We start from the raw sequence: 22,299 nt of genomic DNA, 5'->3' as shown, positions 1-22,299 counted from the left end.
TCCAAATATGGAATTTAGAGGTCAGATTTAAACATAAGTTATATATTCTAACTTCTATTGATATAAATATGTAATTTTTATTATTTTATAGAATCTGATAATTTATATGAATATCCTCAACATTTTGAATGGCACCATAATTTATCCGCGAATGTCAATTATGAAAGTCTAATATCAAATTTGGATTTAGCGACCATAAAAACCGTGAGAAACCCATTTTTATAAAAATCCAACCATTTTTACATTTTTATCCGCCATATTGGATTCACCATTCAGCATTTTAAAATTTTGTTTACGGATTTGGAAGCAATGACCCTAAAGATCTGGAGAAATCATTCTTCAACAAAATGTTAACCTTTTTAAAATTTTTTATCCACCATTTTGCGTTTTAAAGTTCTGGTACTAGATTTGGATTCAACGACCTCAAAAAAGTATAAACACTTTTTTTTATAAAAATGCTACCATTTTGTTATATCCTGCCCGCCATTTTGAATTTCGGAATTTTGTTAGATTTGGATTCAGCGGGCACAACTACCATAAGAAACTCATTTTTATAAAAATCCAACCAGTTTTATATTTTTATCCGTATATTGGATCAGCCATCTTGAATTTCAATATTCTATTACCAGATTTGGATTAAGCGGTTAAAAAAACCACGCCAAACCGTTTTTCATAATAATCCAATCATTTTGAAATTATATTATTCGCCATATTGGGTCCGCCATTTTGAATTTTGAAATTATATTATTTGACTTGGCTTTGGCGATCTCAAGAACATTAAGGAACCTTTTTTCAATTAAAATCTATTTTAAAGCTGGGATGGATATAGTTCCTTTCCGTTCCGCACGAGGCGGTGTCGCAATTGGAAGCCCAACAAATATATAACAATCCATCTATCATGTGTAACTCAATTGGACGCGGTTAACAGCGATCGTGGTCAGACTGGTTCCGATTTCCGCGGTCGTTTCCGTCGGAGTGGCGAGTTCAATAATGCGCACGCGGGGTAACGCGGGTTGCACCGGACAGAACGTACCGCACTCGTCGCGCGCGACGCCCCTGGTGGCCGATGGCTGGACTTCGTTTGGGGCCCGCCACAAGGATATGTCTGTTAGCGCCCTCAAACCGCTTATGGTGTAATCACAAAGCTGCGCGAATTCAGGAATTTGTCTGAATTTATGAAAAGCCGGTGTGTCATACTGTACCCATTCTTACTTTTACTGCAGGTAGTAAACGTTTAATCTCGTGCAAAATATAATACCATTATTATTGGGTTAAAATGGATCTTACTGATGATAATTTACTCACATTAAGTGAATACTTGAAGCATACTTTAAGTCCGGACATTAACGTCAGACGGCCAGGTAACTATGTAACCTCCAAAATACCTTCATTCAAATGCAAATACAAAATATTTCTCATCGTCCTGTTGTCGGACACTAATGTTTACATCTATAACGTCGCTACATATTTTAAACTAAAATTACAACAACATCTGTAATGCTTAGGTTTATCTAGAGCCTTTTTTTTAGATTTTTATCGCAGACTGTATTGTTTTCCTTATTATCTTTTTTGGTTTGTTAATTTTCTAAATTTAATACAATCCAATTAAAGTTATGAATTAAGAGGGTCTTGACCAAAATTTTTTTATTTTAGCTGAAAAATTTTTGGAATCAGTGGAAGTAAATCAGAATTATCCTTTGCTATTATTACATTTAGTTGATAAATCTGAGGTTGATTTGACCATCAGAATAGCAGGTGCTGTAGCATTTAAAAATTATATTAAGAGGAACTGGAAAGTTGTAAGTATTTTAAATAACAAGATAAAGAGAAAATAAGGCAATGTATTTATAAATTTTATTAGTCATTTTTGTTATATTATTAGGAACATGAGTCAAATGATCGGATACATGTACAAGATCGAAGTGCTATAAAGAAACTCATCGTGAATTTAATGCTGCATTCACCAGATTCTATACAAAAACAATTGTCTGATGCAGTTTCTATTATCGGCAAGCATGATTTTCCTGATAAATGGCCAGAATTAATTGATCAGATGGTGGAAAAGTTTAATACAGGGGATTTTCATATCATTAACGGTGTACTCCATACTGCGCATTCTTTGTTTAAAAGATACCGATATGAGTTTAAGAGTGAAAGTCTTTGGAGAGAAATTAAATTTGTACTTAACCAATTTGCAAAGCCTCTAACAGACCTTTTTGTGGTGAGCTAATTGATAACTGTCATATAATGCTAATAGACTTGCAACAGCATTCATTGTCTGTTTAAATTATTTTTGTTTTTTTAGGCAACCATGAACTTAACACAGGTTCATGCCAATAATGTGGAAGCCCTAAAAGTTATCTACAATTCTTTAGTTATTCTGTGCAAAGTCTTCTATTCTCTCAATTTTCAAGTAAATATAAGAAATTTAATTTTCATATCAAGTGTAAACATTGTAGAGGTTCATATTCAATTCTTTTTTCACATCTTTCTTCACAGGACTTGCCTGAATTTTTTGAAGACAATATATCAACATGGATGACACATTTTCATACGCTTCTTACAACAGATGTTCCCTTATTACGAACAGTGGTAATTATGTAATTAATTATATATTATTTATGATCAACATATTATTAGTTGTCTTAATGCTTACTAATTGTTGAATAGGATGATGAAGAAGCTGGTGTGATCGAACAGTTAAAATCTCAAGTCTGTGATAATGTTGGCTTGTATGCTCAAAAGTATGACGAGGAATTCAAACTGTATCTACCACAGTTTGTTACAGCTATTTGGAATCTACTAACATCAACAGGACAGCAACCTAAATTCGATTCAGTATGTTGATTCTCTGACATGTTTTTATTGTGTTACTGCCTTTATAATTATTTGCTTGCTGTATTATTATATGTATTCATTTTTATTTCAGTTAGTGTCAAATGCACTGCAATTTCTTTCTACAGTTGCAGACCGTACACAGTATAGACACTTATTTGAAGATCCAACCACCCTTGGAAGCATATGTGAAAAAGTTATTATTCCAAATATGGAATTTAGAGGTCAGATTTAAACATAAGTTATATATTCTAACTTCTATTGATATAAATATGTAATTTTTATTATTTTATAGAATCTGATAATGAACTATTTGAAGACAATCCTGAAGAATATATTAGGCGTGACATTGAGGGTAGCGATGTTGATACCAGAAGAAGAGCAGCTTGTGATCTCGTCAAAGTATTATCAAAATATTTTGAAGCAAAAATTATGGATATCTTTGGAACATACATCCAGGTTAGATGAAAAAATACCAAGAAAATGTAATTTATATATCTGTATATTCCTAAAAAATATTACTACTCTTTTATACAGATAATGTTGCAAAATTATGCTGAAAAACCATTTGAAAATTGGCGTAGTAAAGATGCAGCTTTATATCTTGTAACCAGTAGCGCCAGTAAAGGACAAACACAGAAACATGGAGTAACTCAAAGCAGTGATCTGGTCCCACTTCCTCAATTTGCAGCACAGCACATAGAACCTGAACTTGCTAAAGCAAACGGTACATATTCCAGTTCCACATTACTAATAGTAAATAATGAATAAAACTGAGAATAATATTTGTTTTTCAGTGAACGACTTTCCAGTACTTAAGGCAGATGCAATTAAATTCATTATGATATTTCGTTCTGTTTTGCCACGGGAGCAGGTTGTAGGCAGTTTACCACAATTGATTAGACATTTGACGGCAAGCAGCATGGTAGTTCACACTTATGCCGCTTGTGCAATTGAAAAAATTCTTGCTCTAAGAAGTCCAAATAATATACCTATGTAAGAATATCAATCCATTTAGATTTAAACTGTTTTTCCATATAACTTGCTAACCATTTTTACTCGGTTTTAATATTTAATGGGAACAGAATGAAAGGCGATGATTTAGAACCCTTAGCAACTGATATGTTAAAGGGTCTGTTTCAAACTTTGGATGCGCCAGGATCAGAGGAAAACGAATATGCGATGAAAGCTATAATGAGGAGTTTTGGTACCTTGCAGGAACGAGTAGTGCCTTTTCTTGCAGAATTGTTGCCAAAATTAACAGAGAAACTTACCATCGTTGCAAGAAATCCTAGCCGTCCAAATTTTAATCACTACCTCTTTGAAACCCTCAGTTTATCTATTAAGTGAGTATTTTATTAATGATTTCTATAAATAGCTTGATTAATTTAAAATATTATTAATTTATTTATTTAGGATTGTTTGCAAGACAAATCCAGGTGCTGTGTCATCTTTTGAACAAGTATTGTTTCCCATTTTTCAAGGTATTCTTCAACAAGATATTCAAGGTAAAAATTTAATAAAACTTATTTTTATTTGACTTGTAACACGATTTTTGCGAATAGTTTTTGTTTTATAGAAAACTAACTTTGTTTGCAGAATTTATTCCGTACGTCTTTCAAATTCTGGCTTTACTTCTTGAACTGCAAATCAGTCCCGATGTACCAGAACCCTACATGGCCTTATTCCCTTGCTTGCTCGCACCTATCTTATTTGAGCGACAAGCAAATATTCATCCTCTAAATCGATTGCTACAAGCATTTGTGAGTCATGGAGCACATCAAATTGTCGCGCAAGACAAAACCAACGGCCTTTTAGGAGTTTTTCAAAAGTTGATCGCATCAAAGTCAAACGATCATGAAGGCTTTTTATTAATACAAAGCATTATCGAACATTTTGCACCGTAAATATTCTTACACATTTTATATATGCAATATATAACAAGTAATTATGTTAAATGTGCGTGTGTGGATGTGGGCTTGTGTTCATATATAAAAATTTAGGTCTATTTTAAACCAACCTTTAAATAGGCTGCTTTGGTATTCATTCTATTTTTTCACAGAAATGTATTGGAGCCGTACATGAAGCAGGTCTTCGTATTACTTTTTCAAAGACTATCATCTTCGAAAACGACGAAATTTGTAAAGGGCATTATTGTATTTTTCGCATACTACATTATACGATTTGGTAGCAGTAGTTTAGTAACCATCATTGATCAAATTCAACCACAGTAAGCTATTATGTCATTTTATTTGTTTATCCTTTCATTGGAGGATGATAATTATTGATAGTGATATGTATTTTTATTAAATGTATTTCATATTTACAGGATGTTTGGAATGGTAATAGAACGTGTATTAATCACAGATTTACAGAAAATATCTGGAGAAATAGAACGCAAAGTAACAGCAGTAGGGATTTCGAATTTGTTGATTGAATGTCCCGCTATGCTTGAGAGTCCTTACAATAGTTATTACCCACGTCTTCTGGCCACTTTGATCGAATTTTTCGAATTGCCACAGGATGAAAGTGTGTTACCAGAAGATCAACTCTTTCCAGAAATTGACGATACTTCTGGTTATCAAGCAGCCTATAGTCAATTAATTTTTGCCAGAAATCCGAAAAAAGATCCATTGCCAGGTGAAAATCAGTATTTACTTAAATGATTAATAATAGTTGATATTTATTATTACAAACGATTTATCAACAGCCGTAGGCGATGTACGTTTACATTTGGCACAAGGTCTTGGAAGATTATCACCTGGACAATTACCTGGATTGCTTGGTCAAATCCCTGAACCAAATGCTAATCATCTCAGAAGTTACCTCCAAACTGCTGGGATAACAGTTGCATAATCCGAACTAGATGTTCGCGGTAGATTGAAGATCCATTTAATGGCACGAAAGTTCAATAATATCGAACTTAGTGAATTATAATTGGAAGCATTGTGAAGAAGTCCCAGTTTGCTTTTTAAAATGTGAGAAGTATATCGTACTAAGAAGATCTTTTTAAACTTAATTTCTAGAATTAATATATTTTTTTTGTAAGTATTTCATGAGTAATTTGTTCCAATTCAACACAGTTACAAAAAGTAGATTCATAATAACCATTACTAATCCAGTTGGTTAAATAATAAAATTACAGTAGTCGAAATAAATACCAACTGGAATATATAACGTATACGTTTATTTGAGATAATGAAGACATTTTTTTCGGAATCAAAAAATTAATTTTTTTATCCGTAAATATTAATTTTATTAATACTCCACACCAATTTTGAAATACGCTGTATAAGATTTTCCTTGTGCGATTTGGAATGGAAAAAATTCGAATGGAAGATTACTGAAAAAGAACTGTATCGCTCTGAATAATACTTGCATTAACAATTATTAATAAAAATATGCATCTGGTCGGGTGCCCATTTATAATATATCAAGTAGACGGCAAATATAAATGGTCTTCAATGAAAAACTTATATTTATGATACGTATCTTTTAAAACTAACAGTATACCTTTTACATAATACCTTTGAATGTACAGAATGAAAACAGTATGTCCAGTAACATTATCATGGGCTAATATTTCACATTTTCATACAAAGAATGTAATATAGCCGAATTAACATATGTTAATAAATAGCTATGATTTTTACAAACATGTGATTTGTCTATATTCTTTGATCTTTAGTCCCTTCAATAATCAATAGTATGTCCTTTATTTCGGGTTAAATGGATTGTTATTAGGAATCAATTATCAGGCACATTATTAGATTAATGAGTCAGGGTTTTTTGCATACTGCATATTGTTAAGGGATATTGGATTTTTAATGCCTTTAAAGCGATTGCAATTGCGATTAAATTAATTTCTTTAAAGTTTGAATTTGATCACCGCGGTACATACATCATCGCACGCGGTATAAAACTCAAAGTATATGAAGTAAAATGTTTATGTTGTTTTTAGATTGTACTTTCTCTGAATTATTGATAAACGGTAATTATTCTAAATGAGTGTAATGTTATGAAATTTCAACGTATTCTCCTTCAGAGTTAAACTACTTTCCGACCACGTATACCGGAAGTGCTTCATTCTAGTTGTATTCCACATCACTGGTGAAGAACCGTATTCGGAAAAGCTGTACAGTTCAAGCTAACGCCAAGAGAACGGTTCGACTCTCAAGTAGTAGGGTTCTATTTTCTTTTCATTATTTGTAAAATACGTATGTAACGTAAAACTACTGTTTATTTATATTTTTGCTTCTAGTTGTTGTTGATGATGCTGTGGGTAATCTTAATATGAAGAAAATTTCATTAATGAAGAAATAATGATTGATTCTACTAAAATGGAACTTTGCAATTAAATGAGGCAACTTTATAACTTGTACTAGCTCTCTCTATCTTTTTGAAGAGCATCCGTAAGGTTGGATGCTTCAATCGTGCAATCGTGTCGCATCCAGTCACGTCTTCCAGGTCGCGTGTCGATGTGTCGCATCTTGCGGGTGTATATGGCTCCTTTTTGGTTTTTTGAATAAAACACGATGATGAACCAGCAGGATGTGATTTCGAGGACGGAGGAAATTGCCGATCAGGTAAAATTATATGCATTATGGGAATTCGAGATTCTGCAATTCATTTTAGACCTGCCACGAAAGAAGTCTCACTGACAAAATTTCGATTAATTTCCGCAGAATTTTAGCTCATCACCGTAATGTCACTGACTAGATCACATATTTTTGCTTCTATTCCTTTACCAAAGCATAACTAATAATTGTTTTTATATTCTAGATCTATTGTAAATCGTAAACTATATAATAGACACACTGAAATCAATCATCGATTAAAAATTCTGAAGAATTAATAATTATTTCCTTTTTATACATTCTTAATTTCATTTAGATTACCTTTGATATTTAAGCTTTTTGAGTAGTTATTTAAAGTTCTTTTGAGGATATTTTCTGATACTAAATATCTTTCTATTTGTATGAGACATATTTGTAAAGTTTAAACATTTTTGAAAGATGCATTTCTTAATAATTTCAATGTTTAACCAAATTACTTTCCAAATTTGATGGTCTTGCTACTATGTGTAATTCTATGCATCTATCTATAATATTAATAATTCTTTCTTACTTATTTAGGTAATGCTAAGAAATTTGAACTTAATGATGAAGTCAACTAATATATAATTTATCTAGAAGTCTGTATCGATGAATGGCATATTTGAGGACGCTATTTTTTCAGGTCATCCGTCATGGAAAACATGTATTACCAACGCTTGCCCGACTATGTCTCATTGCTACATTTCTGGAAGATGGACTACGAATGTGGTTTCAATGGAGTGAACAAAGCGAATATATGGATATGTCATGGGGTTGTGGAAAATTTCTAGCAACCGTTTTTGTCCTTGTTAATTTGCTTGGACAAATTGGTGGATGCATAATGGTCATTGGAAGATTTAAAGTCAGCATAGCCTGTGGCATTTTGTTTTTTATTGTTGTTCTTCAGACATTTGCATACAGCATTTTATGGGATATGCAGTTTTTGTTCAGAAACTTAGCTCTCATTGGCGCTCTCCTGCTGGTTCTCGCAGAATCTAGAGTTGAAGGGCGATCCCTCTTTGCAGGCGTACCGACACTCGGTGATAATAAACCTAAAAATTTATTGCAACTAGCAGGGAGAGTTCTCCTGGCATTTATGTTTGTTACTTTGATACGTTTTGAAATATCTTTCATGCAGATCATGCAAGATATTCTTGGGAGCATTCTTATGGTCCTTGTAACAATAGGGTATAAGACGAAGCTTAGTGCTTTGCTCCTTGTTCTTCTTCTTACTGCACTGAACTTTTATCACAATGCTTGGTGGTCCATTGCGCATTACAAGCCCCTTAGGGATTTCCTCAAGTATGATTTCTTCCAGGTAAGCTTACAAGTAATCTTGTATGTTTTTACTTGATTTAGATAAACTGCAAAATTAAATACACTGTTTTTTACATTTCAGACTTTATCTGTGATCGGTGGTCTTCTGATGATAGTATCATTAGGTCCTGGTGGAGTTTCAATGGATGAACACAAGAAAAAGTGGTAGATGTACAATCACCGGTCATTTGACTTTCATTGAATCATTGTAAAGACATCACAAGTGACAGTATCCCATTTCCATTTTTATAAATTTAATGAGAACTTTTAAGAGCCACGATACTGATACATGGAGTCCTAGTTAATACACCTTGTATGAATGTACCAACCTAGACAAATTTCATGAACAAGTTGAAAGGAGGAAACACTACTATCGTTACTGTTAATGCATAATATTAAAGTATATAAAAATGCAAAATTTTGAAAAAGATTATGAAAATGTCTTGGAGAACGTCTTAAGTATTTAAAACAGAAACAAGCGATCGAAGAATGGTACATAATAATTTATGTTATCAATAATGGCATTGTACATATGGTAGTACATTTATTATGAAACAAAATATATTTTTTGGTGTTTTTTAATTTGTCTCGTCTTTCAGTTTTCTTTTCAATAGAGTAGACAAATCCTGTTTTTAAATACTATAAAATGCAACCTAATTAAAAACCACATGTCTGTATATAATTTTGTGAAAAATCCTGTTTTTAAATATTATAAAATGCAGCATAATTAAAAGCCGCATGTCTATATAATTTTGTGAATGCCAGAATACAGTTTTTATACGTTTGTATCAGATAATGATGAATGAGTAAAGATTTATCAAATTGCTGTAAATAAATGTTCATTAAAATTTCATTCTAGAGATTTTTGTCACTTACCCCAATTTCAACTTGTCTAGATCTATTAATAGCATCGTGATAGGACCTATTATTACTTCTAATACAGTTGGAAGTTGAAAATCATGCCTCAAAATAGCACGTGGTTAAATTTGTCTGGTTACATAGATGCATAAGCTGAAGGGTGGTCTATATTCAAGCACTAGACTACAAGCAGTTTCAATTAGTGTGAAGTATACTTCAGATTTTTTCAAAGCTCTTACAAATATGAAAACGCCAAATGGATATAAAAAGTGTATAGTATTTAAGGGAACAACACTTATGAAGGCACAACCTTTTATGCACATTTTGAGCTCAGTTCAGCGGTGTCAGCGATGTGATAATTGCCTAAAGAGGTAAATACTAGGTCCACGATTACCACTAAGCAACCCAATATCTAAATCTAAAATTCATATAACTGCAAAAGTATGCAATGAATATAAGGATGTACAAAAGATTAATATATTACAAATATAAATGATTGATTTAACAATGGTGTCATATGCAAACATATTTTTATATTTACCATAAATATAATTGTGTATTTTAAGATAATTAACAAAAGGTTGCATAAAGTGAATTGATTTACACATTTTTTAATCGGTAATCGCAGTATTATGATCTTCAATAACGGAACATATTTTTAATCAAAGTTACTATAATTACTACAATGTACAATTTAGTTTAAGACACTTTTATTGTGCAGTAAAGGAATAATTATATACATTTAAAAGTTCTCCTCAAGCTAAACATATGCATGTCAAGTAAATTGACACACTTTCAATATAAGAATACATTTCAAACACTAGGGATTTTACACTCAACTCAGTACATTAAATTGAAGAAAATAGCTATTTTAAAAATAATTTGTTAGTTACACCCAGGTTTTTTTCACTAATGGTCTTATTTCATTTTGTTATTCCAAATTCATTCATAAAAACTAATCGTACATACGTTCCGCTTTTGCTACGGCCGTAATAAGTTTGTATTCGGATTGGTACAATTTGATGTTACGCAATAAAACAGCTGCGTAATTTATTTTATTTTTTCTGTAGACAAGAAAAAAAAATTTATTAGTTCCACGATTTATTCCTTTATTCATTTATAAGTCATTTATAATTTAAACCAAAATGGAAATATTTGACGCGTTAACCACAAGAAGGGGTGTATGAATGTGTAGATATGGTATATACGTATATACCGGTACCTAACCTCGCAGAGTTAGTAACAACAGCATTTCAAATCACTACAAGAAAATGATTGAAAATCTCAGTATTAGTATTGTCAACAATTTAAAGACTTTTATATAATGAACCACTTTCAAACGAATAAGAAAAATGACAGAAGCTATAAAAAAAGGGTCAATAATAATCTCAGCAAAACCGTTTGCTTACACATTGAGTTCCAAGCAAAGAGCTAAACATTGTGATAATTGTTTGAAAAGGTATCTTGATAAAAATTATTAAATAAATCAATATTGAACATGTCTAAGGATGGTATTTATTTTATTCTACTCTCTTTTACTGTTTCTTGGGAATTTATTGCAGTAACAAACTATTCAAATGTTCTGGCTGTCAGTTTGTATATTATTGTGGACGTGATTGTCAACGAGAATCGTGGAGTATACACAAATCAGAATGTGCAAATCTGAAGAAGATATCTCCAAAGATTATTCCTGATGCAGCTAGGCTTTTAGCACGGATCATTATTAAATTAAACAAAGGCGAAGGTGATGAACGTGGATATTTTTCAGAAAGAGACTACCGAAAGTTTAAGGATTTAATGTCTCGTGAGTGTATTATGTACCAGTAGACCGATAAACAATTTTTGTAGTACTATCGTTCTCTTAATCTTTGCATTTTAAATAGACTACACAGATCTAAAACAAGATACAAAGCGCATGGAACATTTTGTTTCATTATGTGGAGTTTTATCTGAATTTTTTGGAGAAACATCTCTACCAAATATAGCAGAATTAATGGGAATCTACGGTAGAATGTGCATTAATTCTTTTAACATATTAGACCCCGAAATGAACAGCATAGGTGTTGGAATATATCTAGCACCTTCAATATTAGATCATAGCTGTGCGCCTAATGCAGTAGCTGTTTTTGAAGGTACCACAATTTTTATAAGGGCATTGGAAGATATTCCACAATTAGATTGGTCACAGGTAAAGTAATATAAAATCAGCAATTTAGGGTAGGTGTAATATGAAACATTCTTTATTTTGGTTATAAATTAGGTATTTTTTGTTATAATTGTTATGTATAAAATAATTTCAATAGCTATAAGATGATAGAATATAAATTCTATTTATTATAAATTAAATTTAATATTCTATTTATTATTAATTATAAAATTCATTCGGTTCCGCATACTAAAATTTACATATTGTCTTCCAGAATTTTTCTTGTAGTTACATGTGACAGATATTAAGTTTAATACTTGTGAAGAAACTTAAATTGTAAAGAATAAGTCTTTTGTAACTGAAAGAATTTACATTTGTTATTCAGGTAAAAATATCATATATTGATGTTGCTAATTCCACAAAAGATAGACGTGCTGAATTACAAAGTTCATACTATTTTTGGTGTAATTGTCCAAAATGTATGGGTCCAGAACCATTGATTTATGCTGCTGTATGTCCGAATCCACTTTGTATAAATCCTTGTTCGATAGATTCATCTGTTTGTTCAAAGTGTGGTGAACAAATTTCTGATGATTTTCGAACAAAATTTCAAGAAGTTACTGACTTTACTGCTCACCATGTGCTAACTTTGAAGACAATGGCCTGTATCCTTAACACATACAAAATCATCTATTTTACTTTTTTTTTCAAATAGCGAACACAAATTTTAAATTTTAATTATTCCATATCTCCTTATGGAGCCTTGTTAATTTCATAATTTCCTAAGTGAATGAAATTAGATCTAGACATCAGTAAATTGTGTCTAAATAAACAGGAAGGTATATTTCATCCGACTAACATACAATATGTTCGTACTATGGAGGCAGCTTTGGAAGCTGCTGTTACTTTGAACAATTGGGAAATTGCTGAAGCTTATGCAACGAAATTAATTCCTGGATATTTGTAAGTGTACTATATTTTATTTTTCAATATAAACATAACATATTAAAATTTGACACAACATATACCATGTGATGATTTCAGATTGTATTATAGGGAAGTGGATCCCTTAACGGGTCTTCTTTACCTCCTATTGGGGAAAATTCAATTGCACCTTGAAAAACCAAAGAAAGCACTAATTTCATTGAGAAAGGCAGAATCGATCCTGAGCATAACACATGGCAAGAGACATATGCTGATGACAGAGAAGTTCTTGCCACTCTTTCAGCAAGCTGTTATGGAAAGTGGCAGACAAGACAAATAATTTCCATCATAATGTAGTATTAATACATACTTTGTAATAAGCAATAAATTTATTTTGTATATTTTAAATAGTAGTTTAATTTTTAAATGAGAAATAGTTAACATTCATATTATTTACATATTACAAATAATAATAAGGTAGAAATAAAATTCCTTATGCACATCTCTAAATTTATAATTATTAATGAATACAAAAATAAGAACACCTTTTCCTTATTTTTATGATTGCTAACAAGACAATAGTGGTGACACTATTTTAGAATTCAGCATTGTTAATAATAGCAAGAGTAATTGTCAATAAATACTAAATACTTTATAAAATCACAAGTCATGAATTTTATTTGAAAGCGTTTATATAATGATCATTTTCTTGAACTTGTGTGAAGTGTACAAAAATATTATTATGGGATGAACAAATTTTTAAATGTTTTACGTTATTTGAATTTTTATTTTTTGTTGCGCCGCGGCCGGTTAACTAGGTTTATCACGCTATATAGTGCTCTTGCAGCCGCTCCTGAGGAAAACCACTCTTGCCAACATCACTGATAAAATGCCATAAGATGGAACAGCTGTTTCATGACAGCTCAATAATTTTCGTGAAATTTAATTGACGTCCTGAAAAAAACTAAAATGATGTTAACATCGATTATATCACCTTTCAAGTAAGTGCAGTAATGTAATGTGTGTAAATATCAGTAAATTCTGATACTGGATCTTCAATTATGTATTTGTATATGGCATTCACATTTTGACACTACACAATCTGAATGCATCAAATAATTTATTTTTAATTAAAAATTACATTTTCATCAATTATTAACTCCTCTTAGTCTAAATTAGAAAAATATTAAGTGATGCCGAATAATGTGTATTATCTAACCAAATTGTAACGTTTGTTACATTAAATACTTCTAATAGGTACCATCACATTTATCCACATGTTAAAACTATTATATGTGAAAATAAAATGTATTGTATTTTCTTTGTATTTTTAGGAAACTTTAAAAAGTTAGTTCTTTATAACATCAGAAATAATTTAAAAAACTTGTGACCATGTTTTCTGCATTTAAACGGTTGGCTGGGAAATCGGATGGATCAGTTGGAGCTTGTTCACGGCCAGCCCACCAGTCTATGCCTACGACGTTACAAAAAAAGTTTGCAAAAGGGGTACAATATAACAGTAAGGATAACGAATGCACATATGAAGTAAAAAATAAACTTTTTTTTCTTTGCGTAGTCTTTGCTTACTCTTATTATTATTTTCAGTGAAAATCATCATAAAAGGTGATCGGAATGTAGGAAAAACCTGTTTGTTTCATCGGTTGCAAGGTCAGAAATTTGTTGAAGAATATATTCCAACAGAGGAAATCCAAGTGGCTAGTATACAGTGGAATTACAAAGCTACCGATGATGTTGTAAAAGTTGAAGTTTGGGATGTAGTAGATCGTGGAAGGCGTCGTAGGAAAATGGAAGGTTTGAAAATGGAAAACTGTCCTTCTGAGAATATGGAAGAACCAGTTTTAGATGCAGAGTTTTTGGATGTTTATAAAGGAACTAATGGTGTTATAGTAATGATGGATATTACTAAAACATGGACATTTGATTACGTGCAACGTGAACTTCCAAAAATACCAAGTCATATACCCGTTATTGTCTTAGGCAACCACTGTGATATGTCGCACCACCGAACTGTTACTGCTGATCTCGTTACATATTTCATTGATTCTCTGCCAGAAAGAGCAGCACAAGTAAGTCCGATGTACATTATTATTGTATTTTTGTATATTTATAATTAAATGTATATTTATAATTAAAAATATTTATGTAGTGAATCCATCACAGGTTAGATATGCAGAATCATCAATGAGGAATGGATTTGGACTAAAGTTGTTGCACAAATTCTTTAATCTTCCATTTCTTCAATTACAACGAGAAACATTGGCAAAACAATTAGAGACAAACAAGGAAGAGATACGACTAACTATTCAAGAGCTTGATCTTTTTCAGGATAGCGATGATGCTGATTACAATAAATTTTTAGATAATCTCGTAAACAAAAGAAGGGCTTTTGCAGATTCAGTTTCCTCTAGTGTTTTGATTCCAAATGTTACTTCGTCATTAAGTAGTAATCGTATTTCACCTTCTACCAGTGCTGCTAATCTTAATGTAGAGGTTAGGAGATCTGTATCGATACCTGGACCAATTGGTGGAGGTACTCCAATTCCTGTAAAAAATCTAGATCTAAAAGCTCCTACAAAAAAAGAGAGTATGTTACTGAAATCTGTGCAGAACACTGGCATGTCCGTAAACGTGCAAAATGCTTCCATGATATCAAATGTGCAGAATCTTCCAAAATTAGATGTCAAGTCAGGAAATTCAATATTGCAACAAAATGTAGATAAAAAAGAGCCACCAGACATTAGATCACAATCTGTTATGTCAAAATTCTTTACTAATAACCAAGAAGAGGAAACGGAGCGGTTGCCCAATTCAAGTGGAATAACTTTAAATTCACCATTAACTAGTATTGAAGATTTCGTCCCTGATGATGGCATGTTAGACAGATCTTTTCTAGATGACAACAATCAAGTGACTCCACTGAAAACACAACACGAGCAAATTGAATCAGAGAGGTATTGTAATCAAGTTTTCAATTCTCATATAGAAAATTCTTGTTCTTTTTTAAAACAATATTTCTTATTGTTTCTACCAACAGCGATACAGAGACAGCAAATCCTCTAGTTGCTGGTTACGAGGATGATTTATCATCTGTTGAAGAAGCACCAACTCCCGTTCAAATGAAGCTTGTGGAAAATCCTTTGAGCAAACAAAAATATAAGCATGATCCCTTACCAACCATCAGTATGAGTTCTCAAGACCTATGTCAATCTGCAAAACGTGATTCAATAACATCTATTGAACAAGAAATTCATAATGCCACTAAATATGAACTCAATGATTCACATGATTTGAATTCCGATGCTTTCGATAATTGGCTCAGTAGAGATTCAAAGTGGCGTCAAAGCCCTGAAGGTGGAGAGGATGTAAGCAATACGAATACCAGAAGAGACAGAATAGAATTGAGTGATAAAAGTCTAGATGTCAGTATGACAGGTTCTAACGTTCATTTGGAATTGTTAGATAGTACCAGCATTCAGCACTTGAGTTCCAATAGCAGCAGTCCCGTAATGAAGGAAAAAAAGAAGCACAAAGACAAGGTGAAACGAATAGTTTTAACTAATCTTGAAAAACTATATTTTATCTCTTTTCTTATATAACTGTTAAATAAATAAATAAAACAAATTTTCAGAGTGAAGACAAGGAGAAGAAAAAGAAAAAGAAAAATAAAGATAAAGATAAGGAGAAATCGGAAAAATTAGACAAAAAAAAGAAACGATCATTTCATCGCTCTCGAGATGAAAATCAAGAACACGACGAATTGGAGGAATTTTTAAATGGGTCTACAACACGGGTTGGGGTTAGTGCTGCTTATGAAGCTATATAGCCATATTGAAGTGTTCAATGTGGTAACGACGTATGACAGCTGAGCTTTCAATCTATTTCTATTTCTGATATTTAATTCTTAATTATACAGCTTCGTAAGACTGTCACAGTATAAAGTACTAAAAAAAACTTTGCTTTCTAAGGTATGATAATTTTCAGAATACATGGAGAGAATCTTAAAAAAAAAAATGTAATTTATATAAATTATGTTAATGACAAGTGGCAAAAAAGTTTTTACACGTAACGTTTTTGAAACTCTTACAACAAGGGCAGTTAAAATAATATTATATTTGAATGATAGATTATCTTGTTATTATTTATCTTCATGAAATGTGCATAAATAATTGGCATAAATGTATTATATTTATACACCTTAGATCTTGTATGTGTCTATCAAGGTAATTGCTATAGGCATTGAGTCATAAGATGCAAATTTTGAATGAACGAAGACATTTCATGTACAATCTTGAAACACATGTCTCAAATAGCAAATTTTATGGAGAACAAATTAATTTATCTTTATTGAGAGTAACTGTAATTTTCTTATTTTACAGTATAGTTTTGCACTTTGTTACAGTTATTTTTAATTCTTATTCTTGTAGTATGATAAAATATGTGTATAGTATAATCACAAGACTATCATTGCAGCTTCTTGTTAATAAATGTCTAAATGTAATTATATACTTACAAAAACAGTAAAGAAAAATAATTTCAATTGTTTGTAATGCGTGCATTATAGCATTTGTTTATTTGGCTGAAACTTATAAAAATAAACAAATATTTATAACAAATGAACAAATTAAATTAATCTATACCATATATTCCGTGCCTCACTTTCGACTATGGCGTAAAACATCTCCCCATTCATCTCTGATACTACTAATTGTGCAATGTATTGAATCGCATTCCCTTTCCTTATTAAATACAGGAAAAATTTGTATTTAAATATTTGAATATTTAAAGTTTTTGATTTGTACCATTATTTTAATCCGACTCTACTAGCAGAGCATCTCTGCTACTAGGTAAACAGAACTGAAGTTGGCAACACTGTGCCGTATCCAGTTTACTTCATTTCAGTGGCCATGCACCTTACGTGAACACAAGGTGTGCGTACTCGTCCGGCGTAGGTTATTATCTCTACATTTGACAAAAGTTGACTTATCTGACGTACATTTGAAAGCATTTCAGATATGTCTCTCCGTTTCAGTTCGATTTCGATCAAATTTACACCATTCGTTACTACACATAAACAAGTTTCCAAATTTAACCGACATCTGCCAAAACACATCAAACCGTCTGCATTTTTGGAAGAGGTAAGCCGCAAAATCTGTTCGAAGAAAGTATGCCGTTAAATTATTGTATTATTTAATTCTTAGAGTATTAATGTAGATACGTATCATATCACGAAGTTACATTATTCGGATATTCATGGTTACTAACGACTTTTTATGAGAGTGAGTTAACCTCAAAAATGCTTACATAATATCAAATTTACCTGGTGATCACTGTTATTCAAATAAACACTCAAGAACAAACAATTATTATTTTATTTACAATTTGTCATATAACTGTTTACATATAAATAAAAATCCTGTGTTTCATTTATTGTCCTGTATACAAATTTTAAAATTATTTTATTGAAATATAAAACTAAAGAGAGAAATAAGCTGCTGATGTATCACACACTCATTGAAAGTGCATTTTATTGAAAAAAATATTTATTTCTTATGTATGTGTATTAAATATCTAATTCTAATGTGTATTATATTATAGTTTCTCAGCTCGAAGGCTGTTACAAACAAGTTCTCAAATACTAATGAGAAATTGAGCGGGTCTACAAGAACATATATTTTACCTCATAATCTTACCTATACTTCTTTAAATGGCTATGAATGGTCTAGGGAAGATAAGACCTTACAACTAGATCAACAAAATATCAACCTGGAAAAACATGGAGACATATTAGTTAAATCTAAGATAATATTACCTAAGGATGTAAAAGAATGTTCGAATCCACAATCAATATTTGCACCAAAGCATTTTGATGCTATAGATAATGCTGAACTATCTACTGGAGTGATTCAACAATCAGATCTTTTTAAACATTATAAAGCTGAAGCTATGGAAGAAGCATATAACAGGTTATCCAGTGGAATGAAAGTTCAATATACATCTGAATTTGTCAATCATTTTGAGAAAAATATGACTTTACTGTCTGAAACTAAAGAAGATATTCAATCTTCAAACGAAAATAAATCTAGTATAAAATATAATAAGCCAACTCAAGAACAACTAGAACATGTATACAATACATTAAGAGTTGGAGTAAGTTTTAAATATTTTGAAAAATTAATGTTCCTTTACCATAATCATTGATAATTTAGAAAAACTTTATATTTTCAGTTACCACAGTTATTTACCACTCCAATGGACTATAGTATTTATAGTAAAGAACTTGTATTTGTTAATAATATTAAAGGTGTTACAACGCAGTAAGTATAAACAAAAGTTTCAACTTTTTTACATGTGTAAAAGATTATTACTGTAGCTTATCCATTCTTTAATTCTAGGGGCGTTGGACATTATGCTAAGCAAATATCTTTATTAAGAATGTTTGGTCATTTAAAATTTGCTTACGTAAAATTTGAATTACTAAAAATAACAATACATCCAGAAGATGACACAATAAAGGCTCGCTGGCGTATAAGAGGAATTACTGGCTTAAAAATATTTTTCCTATTTTGGAGGTTTAAGTTGTGGAAAATATCAGATGCTATTGAAAATCAAGAAGCGTAAGTGAATTAATGCCTTTTAAGATATTAACAGTTCTTTTTAACGCTACAATTTAACTAAATTCTTGTTCCAGATGGTACGATGGTTTTTCTACTTTTTATCTTGATGGGAATGGTAAAGTGGTAAAACATGTAGCTGATAAAATGATACCGGATCAAGAAACACGGATTCATAAGGACAAAACTGAAATTGCTGCAAAATTAGCTTTATGTTTGGGGCTAGGAAACTCAGAATCATCTTCTGGCATTTTCTCACTATCAACATATTTTAATCCAAATGCACAATTACAACAGGAGTGCTTTGGAACAACTACGTTATCCCAGCAAAAATGAAATAATTTATCTCACAATAAACCTATATGCAAAAACTGATAGATTGCATGCACATCAAACCTATAATCTATTATTGTCGAATTATCTAAAAAGATCAAATCGAAATTTTACTTTTTCAAGAATTGAAATATGAATTCAACTGCTTTATTACTCAATTTGTTTCAAATTACTTTTTCCTTCTTGATTTTTTTTTTAAGTTACCAACCTTAATAAATGCTTCTATTTAAGAATGTATCTTATTTGAAAAGTAAAAATAATTCTTGTAGTTACCCTAAAGATTATCTTTTTTTTTTTTATATTAAGTAATGTTAAATAATACAGCAGTTTTAATAAAAGATTTATCTTTTTAAGGTTTAAAGCTGGACCCTTTTTTCTACACATGAAAAGGTCCAATTTATGCATTTCATCTGTTGAAAAAACTATATGAGGTTAAGGATAGCCAACACAAGTCATTTTAAATATGTTAATGTATGAATACAATTAATATGCTTACTAACAAGGCTTGCATGTAAAAATATATACATATAAGAAGTATTGATATTAGAACTTGTACCTAGAATTCATAATACAAACACTGGATATGAAATGGGATTGAGTAACTTCATCCAAAAAGTAGCATTATGTTTAAAAAAAATAATAAAAATTCGTTGAAACAATTGCAGAAATATTCTAGTTTTTGATATATTAGTAGTAATTCCTATATAACAGTGTATACATTTTTTTACTTTCGTTTTGAATCACTAAATTTAAGGCATTATTTAATTGTATATAATTGTTAAATATTGTTGATATTAAAAGGATCATTACATACACTTGTAAAAATGTGATTTTCACTTTTACATCAGTGATAAGTCAGATATAAGTATTCTTTTTGAAAAAAGTATTTATTGACTATAAAGATATAAATCCACACTCTTCTACATTGATTCACATCTGTTATTATTTCAGTTGCATACCAATCCTGAAAAAATAAAAATAAAATGATCATTTATTAATGATTTTTATGACTATATCTTATTAAAAAAAATGAAAATGTCATACCAAGAAAATCATCCATAAGTGTTCCAATAGCAAACTAGAACATAATAATTAATATCTATAATAGTATAACTCAGTCGTTACATTGTATCATTTTTACTTACAATTCCTGTTGCATCTACTCTTGTCCCGACAATTTTCAATCTTATTTCATCATCAGCTTGAATAACAACATCCTGAAAATGATAAATTCTATAGGTTGTCAAAATATACCAAAGTAATAAATTGCAAGACAACATGGATACCTCATCTTTCGATTTGTAGCAGGGTGGATTTACATTGGGACAAAACTGCATTTCAGCTGGAATAGACTATAGAAAACAAGTGTATTTAATATTATTTATATACTCAGCACTGAAAGAAAAATTTCAAGAGTAATAAGAAAACCGAGACATACATGATGAGATATAAAACATGACAATGGTCCAATTTCAGCAAACATTCCAACCTAGAGTGGAAATATTAATTAATATTGCATTAGTTCTTACATAAATTAAGGAAATTAAATACAATTACCTTGTTTACTTGTGTTACGACTGCATCAAGAACTTCTCCTTTGAAGGGGCGAAAAACGATAGCTTTATATTTTACAGGATAAATTACAAAACCCTGACCAGGTTGAATTATACCAGAACCAATGTTATCTATTGTTGTTACAGCTACTACAAAACCATATCTGTTAAAACAACCAAATTACAATAAAGTTCTTGACAAACAAATTCTGGAAAAGTGAATATAATATCAAAAGAAATAACAGTCCCAATCAGCTTACTTTCCAGTGCATGTGCCTTCAACTTCTGTGTACAATTTTTGTTTTACTGTATCCAATAACTGAGGCCCAAAATATCTAGGATGTAGCAAAATCTCATGTTCCAATGATATCTGTAAATATTTTTAAGAACATAAGGAGACGAATAACTTAAGTGTTTAATGATAATATAAATTTAATTACGTGATAAAACATAGTTTCTTCTAGTTAAATTTAAGGCTAGATCAGGCGCCTAGTCCGTCTGGTGACATTAAAGAGGATCAGAGAAAGTGGAAGCTGCACTGAAATATAAACAAATACATTTGAGTGAGAGACTCGTTACAGTAAACTGAAATGGTAGCCAGCGAGGTCTGCTTTTATATGTATGTATGACAATACAAATTAAGTTTGGCACTGTTTGGCACTACCTATGGACCTTTGTATTGTATCTTTTTGAATTTCGGCCTCTACTGTATGCCCAGTACCAGTGTTTTATGACCCATGGACCTGCATGGACCTAAGAATATATTCAGGGGGCCGACACTGCCATGTATTGGGGTGTAACGCTTTATGCACTACCGCCATCTTCGGTTGGAGTAAACCTTCTTCGCGAACTAAAATATTTGGCGGGCTATTCAAATTCATTTATTAAAGGAAGGGATATTTTCGGGATTTAAAAAGTACTTACAATGATCAAAACAGACGTTGCTTAGACTGACACACAAATGTAACAAAACAGTATATTAAACATAAATGAACTAACAAAAGTGTCAGTAGCGCAACGCCTGTTTTAAATCACTGTAAGAACTGAAATAATTACATTAAACATTAGTCAAAAAGTAACATATTTATTAAGATAAAAATATTAAT

At 31.1% G+C, this 22,299-nt stretch overlaps 6 protein-coding genes across 12 annotated transcripts; 5 read left to right on the top strand and 1 right to left on the bottom strand.

Annotated features, from left to right (window-relative positions):
• Positions 1 to 1,143: 1,143 nt before the first annotated feature.
• On the top strand, positions 1,144 to 6,493 carry LOC105697061 (exportin-2). Of its 3 annotated transcripts, none has more exons than XM_012420040.2 (16): positions 1,144 to 1,361; positions 1,654 to 1,799; positions 1,883 to 2,221; positions 2,306 to 2,413; positions 2,500 to 2,592; positions 2,671 to 2,838; positions 2,930 to 3,059; positions 3,131 to 3,294; positions 3,373 to 3,562; positions 3,633 to 3,831; positions 3,921 to 4,181; positions 4,252 to 4,343; positions 4,435 to 4,738; positions 4,898 to 5,065; positions 5,165 to 5,475; positions 5,546 to 6,493. In XM_012420040.2, the coding sequence occupies exons 1-16, from the start codon at positions 1,277 to 1,279 to the stop codon at positions 5,689 to 5,691; spliced, it is 2,904 nt and encodes a 967-aa protein (XP_012275463.1). In that variant the 5' UTR covers positions 1,144 to 1,276; the 3' UTR covers positions 5,692 to 6,493. The 3 variants fall into 3 exon arrangements, with proteins under 3 accessions (XP_012275463.1, XP_012275465.1, XP_012275464.1); XM_012420041.2 differs by lacking the exon at positions 1,144 to 1,361 and adding an exon at positions 1,493 to 1,572; XM_012420042.2 differs by lacking the exons at positions 1,654 to 1,799; positions 1,883 to 2,221 and having other exon boundaries at positions 1,302 to 1,361.
• A 744-nt stretch (positions 6,494 to 7,237) lies between these two features.
• Positions 7,238 to 9,329, top strand: LOC105697063 (surfeit locus protein 4 homolog). Its single transcript, XM_012420045.2, has 3 exons — positions 7,238 to 7,421; positions 8,074 to 8,748; positions 8,830 to 9,329. The coding sequence occupies exons 1-3, from the start codon at positions 7,371 to 7,373 to the stop codon at positions 8,914 to 8,916; spliced, it is 813 nt and encodes a 270-aa protein (XP_012275468.1). The 5' UTR covers positions 7,238 to 7,370; the 3' UTR covers positions 8,917 to 9,329.
• Positions 9,330 to 9,651: 322 nt separating this feature from the next.
• LOC105697062 (histone-lysine N-methyltransferase SMYD3) lies at positions 9,652 to 13,083 on the top strand. Of its 2 annotated transcripts, none has more exons than XM_012420043.2 (6): positions 9,652 to 9,976; positions 11,168 to 11,409; positions 11,489 to 11,793; positions 12,137 to 12,416; positions 12,552 to 12,714; positions 12,796 to 13,083. In XM_012420043.2, exons 1-6 carry the CDS (start codon positions 9,750 to 9,752, stop codon positions 13,013 to 13,015), a joined length of 1,437 nt encoding a protein of 478 aa, XP_012275466.1. In that variant the 5' UTR covers positions 9,652 to 9,749; the 3' UTR covers positions 13,016 to 13,083. The 2 variants fall into 2 exon arrangements, with proteins under 2 accessions (XP_012275466.1, XP_012275467.1); XM_012420044.2 differs by lacking the exon at positions 9,652 to 9,976 and adding an exon at positions 10,608 to 11,064.
• A 485-nt stretch (positions 13,084 to 13,568) lies between these two features.
• On the top strand, positions 13,569 to 17,182 carry LOC105697076 (rab-like protein 6). The gene is made up of 6 exons (XM_012420069.2): positions 13,569 to 13,676; positions 14,010 to 14,194; positions 14,281 to 14,762; positions 14,857 to 15,647; positions 15,731 to 16,232; positions 16,325 to 17,182. Exons 2-6 carry the CDS (start codon positions 14,068 to 14,070, stop codon positions 16,517 to 16,519), a joined length of 2,097 nt encoding a protein of 698 aa, XP_012275492.1. The 5' UTR covers positions 13,569 to 13,676; positions 14,010 to 14,067; the 3' UTR covers positions 16,520 to 17,182.
• A 419-nt stretch (positions 17,183 to 17,601) lies between these two features.
• Positions 17,602 to 20,310, top strand: LOC105697074. The gene is made up of 5 exons (XM_012420065.2): positions 17,602 to 17,831; positions 18,292 to 18,843; positions 18,922 to 19,010; positions 19,089 to 19,310; positions 19,385 to 20,310. Exons 1-5 carry the CDS (start codon positions 17,709 to 17,711, stop codon positions 19,641 to 19,643), a joined length of 1,245 nt encoding a protein of 414 aa, XP_012275488.1. The 5' UTR covers positions 17,602 to 17,708; the 3' UTR covers positions 19,644 to 20,310.
• A 201-nt stretch (positions 20,311 to 20,511) lies between these two features.
• On the bottom strand, positions 20,512 to 21,964 carry LOC105697075 (DNA-directed RNA polymerase II subunit RPB7). Of its 4 annotated transcripts, none has more exons than XM_012420066.2 (9): positions 21,858 to 21,964; positions 21,634 to 21,731; positions 21,454 to 21,563; positions 21,198 to 21,357; positions 21,079 to 21,129; positions 20,927 to 20,992; positions 20,786 to 20,857; positions 20,685 to 20,718; positions 20,512 to 20,604 (listed from the first exon to the last, which is right to left on the bottom strand). In XM_012420066.2, the coding sequence occupies exons 2-9, from the start codon at positions 21,643 to 21,645 to the stop codon at positions 20,588 to 20,590; spliced, it is 522 nt and encodes a 173-aa protein (XP_012275489.1). In that variant the 5' UTR covers positions 21,646 to 21,731; positions 21,858 to 21,964; the 3' UTR covers positions 20,512 to 20,587. The 4 variants fall into 4 exon arrangements, with proteins under 4 accessions (XP_012275489.1, XP_012275490.1, XP_012275491.1 ...); XM_012420067.2 differs by having other exon boundaries at positions 21,866 to 21,941; XM_012420068.2 differs by having other exon boundaries at positions 21,634 to 21,726; positions 21,858 to 21,931.
• Between the last annotated feature and the right edge of the window lie 335 nt (positions 21,965 to 22,299).

This window comes from Orussus abietinus, unplaced genomic scaffold (genome assembly GCF_000612105.2).
Source record: "Orussus abietinus isolate OABI.00-Male unplaced genomic scaffold, Oabi_2.0 scaffold866, whole genome shotgun sequence".
Classification (NCBI taxonomy): domain Eukaryota; kingdom Metazoa; phylum Arthropoda; class Insecta; order Hymenoptera; family Orussidae; genus Orussus; species Orussus abietinus.
This window is presented reverse-complemented; position numbering and strand designations above follow the sequence as displayed.

Coding starts and splice junctions, on each gene's coding strand:
- LOC105697076 (XM_012420069.2), top strand. CDS start 14,068: ATGTTTTCTGCATTTAAACGGTTGGCTGGGAAATCGGATGGATCAGTT. Junction 14,195..14,280: donor AAAAGGGGTACAATATAACA/GTAAGGATAACG, acceptor TATTATTTTCAG/TGAAAATCATCATAAAAGGT. Junction 15,648..15,730: donor GAGCAAATTGAATCAGAGAG/GTATTGTAATCA, acceptor TTCTACCAACAG/CGATACAGAGACAGCAAATC.
- LOC105697075 (XM_012420066.2), bottom strand. Junction 21,358..21,453: donor GAAGGCACATGCACTGGAAA/GTAAGCTGATTG, acceptor TTGTTTTAACAG/ATATGGTTTTGTAGTAGCTG. Junction 20,993..21,078: donor CATGTTTTATATCTCATCAT/GTATGTCTCGGT, acceptor TGTTTTCTATAG/TCTATTCCAGCTGAAATGCA.
- LOC105697074 (XM_012420065.2), top strand. CDS start 17,709: ATGTCTCTCCGTTTCAGTTCGATTTCGATCAAATTTACACCATTCGTT. Junction 17,832..18,291: donor CGTCTGCATTTTTGGAAGAG/GTAAGCCGCAAA, acceptor ATTATATTATAG/TTTCTCAGCTCGAAGGCTGT. Junction 18,844..18,921: donor ACAATACATTAAGAGTTGGA/GTAAGTTTTAAA, acceptor TTATATTTTCAG/TTACCACAGTTATTTACCAC.
- LOC105697062 (XM_012420043.2), top strand. CDS start 9,750: ATGCATAAGCTGAAGGGTGGTCTATATTCAAGCACTAGACTACAAGCA. Junction 11,410..11,488: donor GTTTAAGGATTTAATGTCTC/GTGAGTGTATTA, acceptor CATTTTAAATAG/ACTACACAGATCTAAAACAA. Junction 12,417..12,551: donor AACTTTGAAGACAATGGCCT/GTATCCTTAACA, acceptor GAATGAAATTAG/ATCTAGACATCAGTAAATTG.
- LOC105697061 (XM_012420040.2), top strand. CDS start 1,277: ATGGATCTTACTGATGATAATTTACTCACATTAAGTGAATACTTGAAG. Junction 3,563..3,632: donor TGAACTTGCTAAAGCAAACG/GTACATATTCCA, acceptor TTTGTTTTTCAG/TGAACGACTTTCCAGTACTT. Junction 4,182..4,251: donor ACCCTCAGTTTATCTATTAA/GTGAGTATTTTA, acceptor TTATTTATTTAG/GATTGTTTGCAAGACAAATC.
- LOC105697063 (XM_012420045.2), top strand. CDS start 7,371: ATGATGAACCAGCAGGATGTGATTTCGAGGACGGAGGAAATTGCCGAT. Junction 7,422..8,073: donor CGGAGGAAATTGCCGATCAG/GTAAAATTATAT, acceptor CTATTTTTTCAG/GTCATCCGTCATGGAAAACA. Junction 8,749..8,829: donor TCAAGTATGATTTCTTCCAG/GTAAGCTTACAA, acceptor TTTACATTTCAG/ACTTTATCTGTGATCGGTGG.